Source organism: Vigna angularis, chromosome 6 (assembly GCF_016808095.1).
Source record: "Vigna angularis cultivar LongXiaoDou No.4 chromosome 6, ASM1680809v1, whole genome shotgun sequence".
Lineage (NCBI taxonomy): Eukaryota > Viridiplantae > Streptophyta > Magnoliopsida > Fabales > Fabaceae > Vigna > Vigna angularis.
The window spans coordinates 23831144-23838305 of record NC_068975.1 but is presented as its reverse complement, the minus strand read 5'-3'; the positions used below and the strand labels follow the sequence as shown (position 1 = coordinate 23838305).

Sequence of the window (7162 nt, the reverse complement as noted above, 5' to 3'; positions counted from 1 at the left end):
TACCATAGGTTGGTGGAAATAACTAGTTGACTTACTAATTTACTTAATTACAATTTTTTCAAATTAAAAAAAATTACAATTGTTTTGTAATTCAAATATAAATAAATTTCACTCTAAAATGATGTTAAACTTCAAAGACAATTTAAAATAAAAAAAATATCATACAATTCAAATGTAATTAAAAAACAAACATAAAAAGTGAACAAATAAGTTTCTACAATATCATTTTTGTGTCACTTATCCATTTATAATATTAGAATCTTGAATGGATAAATCCATATTATTTTCCTCTCTGAAAATTTATTTTTCTTTATTCTCATCTATAACACAATAAAAAAAAGTGTTAACTAATAATATTGAAATACAAAATAATAAATAATTAAATTAAATTAGGTGAATTGGTGAACGAATTTGATTCATCACGAGTTCAACTCAGATGAGTTGAATTTTTTTTCAAACTCAACTCAACTCAAAACTATGATCGACGGGTTGACCTAACACTATCCATAACTACCTAGCTTTTATAAACTTATATATATTATAATTTTGATACTTTAACTATGATTCAAGGAAACATGAATATAATTAAATTATATGTTGATTGTAATTGTAATTTGATTGTAATTGTAATGAATTCTAAATGGATTAAATGAGATGTTGAATAATTATATATAAATATTATGTATATAATTTAAGCAGAGGAAATATGAGTTATTAAAAACAATCAAATTGGTCGTGTATGGTATATGTTATTAACAACAACTATAGCTCACACTTTCTCTATTTTTTTTCTTTTTATTTATCTTAGCATCTGCTAGTCCACGCTTCCTCTACAATTATTTTATTTTTTATACGTCGACCTACCCTACGCTTCACGCGACTTCAGAAAGTGTCCACACAGTTGGCCGACACTATTCCCTTACATTCTTGCAATATCATGTTCAATATATTTGTTTAATTATAGAACATATGTATTTTTATCTATTTGTTGATAGTTGTGTTCTAATATTCTTTATTAGTCGTATGCGACATGATTTAATTCAAGATATATCACTGTATGTATAGCTTCTAAATTTTTAATAATAAAACTTATATTAATAGAAATCCAAATTAATAATGTATTGTGAAAGCCGCTGGCGCTATATTTTTCAATAACTGTTACTACATTATTATCTTTCAAGCAAACACGTTTTTCAATTTACCATTTGCCGGCAATGTTTTTGGAACTCCATTTTGTGGTTTGGAAAATTTCAGGTTCCATTTGCATTATTGACCTACCTGCACATTCAAACCTTAGAATTTATTTGACTCTCAAGATTATTGACCACATTATTTTGAAAAAAAAAATGTGTATAATAAATCATGCAAACTGAGATGGTCAATTTTAACATGTTAGTTAATCTTATTATATCACTGCAACATGCAACAATAAAATGAAGTACAATGGTAAATTCTAAATTGAAAAGATGAAAAAGTACGTAGAAAGCATATTATTTTATTCCTTTTTTATTTTTCAAAATACAAAATCCAACGGCTAACAATAACTCAGCACATTACACCCGCTGGGCAGTGGTTGGGACACGTGTCAAAATTACATTACACTGTGTTGAAGCACGTGTGTCCCACAACACCTTACAATCCTCTGTCTTCTCGGAACTCCTCCTAACCCACAATCAAAAAACTGAAAATCCTTATCATATTTCCCCCAAAAAACGCCCCATTTGCATTTACCCACGAAAATCGAATTCTGCGATTGACCCATTTCAATTCGTCCCTCTAATCGGGTAACGCGTCCTTCAATTTTGCTTCCAGTGGTTTCCCCCGTCGTTCAGAGCAAGGGTTCGATCTCTGGTGCTGCACCGCCGGCGCAACCATGCCGGAGATCGAGCAGGTGGCGATGGAGGACACTGCCTTGTTCGGAAAGTACGAGCTCGGGCGCGTTATCGGATGCGGCGCCTTCGCGAAGGTGCACTATGCGCGCAACGTGCAGACGGGACAGAGCGTGGCCGTGAAAATCATCAACAAGAAGAAGATACACGGAACGGGTCTCGCCGGAAACGTGAAGCGTGAAATCACTATCATGAGCAGGCTCCACCACCCCAACATCGTGCGCCTCCACGAGGTTCTCGCTACCAAAAACAAAATTTTCTTCATCATGGACTTCGTCCGCGGCGGAGAGCTGTTCGGGAAGATCTCGAAGGGTCGCTTCTCGGAGGATCTCAGTCGGAAGTACTTCCACCAGCTCATCTCCGCCGTCGGCTACTGCCACTCGCGCGGTGTCTTCCACCGCGACCTCAAGCCCGAGAACCTCCTCCTCGATGAGAACGGCGATTTACGGGTCACCGATTTCGGGTTGAGTGCCGTCAGGGACCAGATCCGACCCGACGGGTTGCTCCACACGCTTTGCGGAACCCCTGCCTACGTGGCACCCGAGATTTTAAGCAAAAAAGGTTACATGCATACAAATTTATATAAGCAACTCCAAAATAAAGAAATTAAGATTCTGTGATGATTTCTTTATTCTTCCCCGCGTAGTTTTGAAAACTAGTCCTTTCACGTTATTAATCTGTGTTTTGAATGAAAAGTATTTTTTAAAAGTTTGCTTTAATAGTTATATCATATATTATATTATATTATTGATAACTTGTCGCTAAATTTGATACAACATTTTATTTCAGAGATTTGTATCAAAGACTTTCTAGTTAAAAAGTTCTTCTCCAAGAATTTCAGATCAGAAGTTTTTTTTTTTTTCAATTTGTATTAAGGATTTAAGCAATTGTAACCACTTCATTAAGGTTTATTTTTTTACTAACCAAAAACCACTTTCACAATGTTGGCCACAATATTATTTAACGTTTTCTACCAACATTTTGAATTATAGTCACAGTAGTAGTTTATTGCAATGACCACGATTTTTAAAATTTTACATCATTTGTAGCGTTTTACAAATCTCTTAGATGTTCCAATCTTGCTACTACAACCCCAATTTCATCTTCAAATATTTTATAATCATAATAAATAGAAAAAATATACAACCTCAAATGGTCAACAAAATTCTCTATTGTCAAAAATCAACAAAATTATATCATGGGTATTTTTGCAACATTGATTTACACAGAATTATTTTAAATTTTTATTTTTTCTCTTCATTTATTATTTTTATTTTCGTAATTCTAAAAGTGTTTGTTCAAAATGACATTTTTTCAGGTTACGATGGTGCCAAGATTGATGTTTGGTCATGCGGGGTCGTTTTGTTCGTTCTCTCAGCGGGTTACTTACCGTTTAACGATCCGAACTTGATGGTAATGTATAAGAAGATTTACAAGGGAGAGTTCCGGTGCCCGCGGTGGATGTCCCCGGAACTCCGGCGCTTTTTGGCGAAGCTGCTGGACACCAACCCGGAAACGAGGATTACGGTGGACGGCATGCTCCGTGACCCGTGGTTCAAAAAAGGGTACAAAGAGATCAAATTTCACGAGGAGGATTACGTGTCTGGGTCGGGTATCGGGTACGGGCCGAAAGACGAGAGGATAATGAATTTGAACGCTTTTGACATTATAAGTTTCTCTGCCGGTTTGGATTTGTCGGGGCTGTTCGGGGACGCCGGCGAGGGTGACCGGTTGGTTACGCAGGAGTCGCCGGAAAAGGTTCTGGAGATGGCGGAGGAGGTGGGGGCGGCAGCGGATATGACCGTGCGGTGGAAGAAGGAGTGCGGGGTGGAGTTAGAAGAGTTCAATGGAAGGTTCGGGTTTGAGGTGGAGGTTTACCGGCTGACGGCGGAGCTGACGGTTGTGGAAGCCCGGAAGAGGTGCGGCGACGGCGTGACGTTTAAAAGCGTTTGGGAGGAGAAGTTGAAGCCTTTGTTGCTTGGAGGTGCGACGACGTCGTATAACAGCGAAGATGAAGAACAAGTAGATGAACAGCAAAATCAAGAACTACAACAACCTGAGTCGCAGCAGGTTGCCGGTGACTGAAAAAAAAAATGGAATTGGTGGGTTAAAAAAATTAAAAAAAGAAAATGAAAATGTACAAAAGTGAAGAAAAAAAAGACAACATTATTGTGTTAGAGAAGATGGAGTTGGAAGGTGCAACTAGCCAACTTAACAGGTAGTGATTAAGTTTTTTTTTTTCTGTTTTGTATATTATCATTGTTATTATTAATGAATAAAAAAGGAGTGAACTATTTTTTAATTTATTTTAGTGGAAGGGACTCCAATAATGTTAACGGAATTAGCTCCTTATTTTAAGGGTATATGGAATTGAATTTAAGTGATGAAAAAGCATTGTCCACGATAATTTGTTTGAACTTTGTTGTTTGACATTGTAACAACTATGTTTCCTCTTTACCTCACATAGTTTTGTTTGGTTTATGATTTTTGTTATTGCAACTTAGTGGCCACTTTTATTCCCATCCATACTTCTAGAACTTACATGGGATCTCCTGTTTAATTGATTAAATTATTTCACAAAATTTTACAATAAAAAAACTGTTTTTCACATATTAAAGTACTTTATTTTATAGGTTCAATATCATCTTTTGAAAATTAATAATTTTTATGAAGTCATTTATACATACTCTTGGTTTTAATTTCTTTTGACTAAATAATAGTTTCTTAGACAGAATTATGCAAGTTTGTTTTTGTAACATCCCAAAAATACAGTAGACACCATATAATAGAATTGATTACGATTAATGATAAACCAAATCAGTCTTAATTAACGTAAGCAAAGGTTTAGGTCGAACGACCTTACGAGAGGTTAATTACAAAACCACGCTCGACCTAAGCGTACCCAACCAACGGTTTACAAGGCAAAGATACAAACCGAACTGTCAAAATAATATAAAGGTCGCTCCAAAATCAGTACAATGAAATATCTAATCTAAACATATAACCGAACGTCTACTGTTCGGCCTTCACTTCAACATCTACGGGGTTTGCTTCCTCCAAATTTTCCCCTTCCATCGTTTCCTCGAGCAACACCTCACCATCTGCTCACATCCACACGGATGATCATTGCATTGACAGGACGGACGTACAAAGACGATCGACAACGCAAAGAAGAGAACACAGGGTAAGCTTATTGAATTTAATTCAAGTAAAATCATTCATTTCATAATACATCAAACATATCAAATATTTCACAACATATAATTAAATCAATCCCTTAACTCAATCAATTCCTGATACTAGACTGACCGTCCGGACTGTATGAATCTGTGTAGCTACAGGCGTCCTTGCACCCGAGTGATGTAGTAACTGTATTACACTCGACAGCTGCCACTCGAGGTTAGTCCGTTTCTTACGTCGCCCATGTTAACTTATGGACTAAGGACCTCCTGCCATTCCCACACATGAACTACTCTCCTCTACGTGAAGATGAGTATCACGGAATATCAGGATGGACCAAGCCAGCATTAGCATGCCCACAGTCATACTTTACAAAATTCCATATTCAACCATGAGTCGTTCCTCCCTGGAACGCTCGTCCAAAATTCACAACCGTTTATTCATCTCATATAATGTTCATCATTTATAATCTTTCACTTTTATCTTCATTTTTGTCTTTCAGTCCAAGTACATAAAATCACGACCTCTTTATAACGAGAACAAATGTGAGGAACGAGACCGAAGAATTTGCCCCGTTCCAAAATAAAGTAATACCGGCTACAAGATAGATGGACGACCTATATTACAAGGTGGCTCGACATCGTCGGTCGACACAGATGGATGGTCTGTATTACAAGGGTGATCAACAGGGTCGGTCGACACAGATGGTCGACCTGTATTCACAAGGGTGTTCGACATGGTCGGTCGACACAGATGGATGATCTGTATTACAAGGGTGATCAACATGGTCGGTCGACACAGATGGTCGACCCGTATTCACAAGGGTGTTCGACATGGTCGGTCGACACAGATGAATGATCTGTATTACAAGGGTGATCAACATGGTCGGTCGACACAGATGGTCGACCCGTATTCACAAGGGTGTTCGACACAGATGGTCAACATGGTCGGTCGACCTGAGGTTCGGTTCGCGGAATATCAAGGTTGGCCAACTTGTCGGAGGGACCAATTGCTATAGTTCACAGACAGAACACCAATGCTAGTAAACGACTGAGCACGGTAGAGAACATTATTAAAGTTAGACCAACACTATGTTCATCTAGAGATTTTACCAGAAAAGAGTATGAGCGCTTGGTGTAAGACTGAGCACTACTCAGGACGAATGATAGGTATAAGATCGACACTACTCATTATGAGCTCTAAGTAGAAGACCGACACAGCTCATCCTCAACCAGAATTCTTCCCAAATGAAAGTATTCCAATTCAAAGAAGTTTACTAGAACACCAAACGGTCAAGAACCGTTTAATGTCGAACGTACGTTATCATATGGGAGTTTATATTCAGAGTTTCACTTACATTCATTCATTTCTCAGCATATATATATTTCACATTTTCAAATACTCATATCATAGTACATTTCATATTCACCATATATCAACTCATACTTATAATCATACACCAAAATCAAATATTACAGATCATGCTTCACGAAAACTCTCAGAACATCCATACAGCACAAACAAAAGCATATGAATTAAATTTAATAAGCTTCCCTTACCTGGATCAGAAGTGAACGTCCTAACTCAAGGTGTTTGGTTCGTCCGCTAACAGTTCTCTACTCTCACAGGATCACTTAATTCTTCCAACCCGATCTAACCATAAAAACCAAGAAATACTAAGAACTTAACCCTTCATGCAACCAGGATTTGGCTTTGCATGAGACAGAAAACGTTCGACGAAGAAGAGAGACTTACCAGTATCAGAACGTTGAGGTGATCGGTTCAAAATGAAGCTCACGACACGAGGAATGGTTCTATGGTTTCTGAATGTCGAACGGAGAAGAAACGGTGAGTAGCATTAGAGAGAAGTTGAAGGCTTTCTAGAGAGAAGGTGGAGAAAATGAAAAGTTGGGTTTTGAGGAAGAAGAAGAATGCATGCAGAGAGTGGGAAGAAGGTTTTTCTGGAAAATTGGTTTTCTTCCCAAGTCAAACGGACGTTCTCTCACACACGGACACTTGTCTTCCACTACAAATTTCAGAGCATTCCCTTTGTGACACTTGGCAGAAGTTGCAGAATTAAGGTAGTGGGTTTT

General features: G+C 37.6%; 1 protein-coding gene across 1 annotated transcript; it reads left to right on the top strand.

Annotated features, from left to right (window-relative positions):
- Positions 1-1608: 1608 nt before the first annotated feature.
- On the top strand, positions 1609-4192 carry LOC108340964 (CBL-interacting serine/threonine-protein kinase 11). The gene is made up of 2 exons (XM_017578553.2): positions 1609-2450; positions 3208-4192. The coding sequence occupies exons 1-2, from the start codon at positions 1874-1876 to the stop codon at positions 3972-3974; spliced, it is 1344 nt and encodes a 447-aa protein (XP_017434042.1). The 5' UTR covers positions 1609-1873; the 3' UTR covers positions 3975-4192.
- The last annotated feature ends 2970 nt before the right edge of the window (positions 4193-7162 follow it).

What these genes read in the sequence shown, in the direction of transcription:
- LOC108340964 (XM_017578553.2), top strand. Translation starts at nt 1,874, where the DNA reads ATGCCGGAGATCGAGCAGGTGGCGATGGAGGACACTGCCTTGTTCGGA. An exon ending in CGAGATTTTAAGCAAAAAAG is followed by an intron (nt 2,451 to 3,207) that starts GTTACATGCATA and finishes ACATTTTTTCAG; the next exon opens with GTTACGATGGTGCCAAGATT.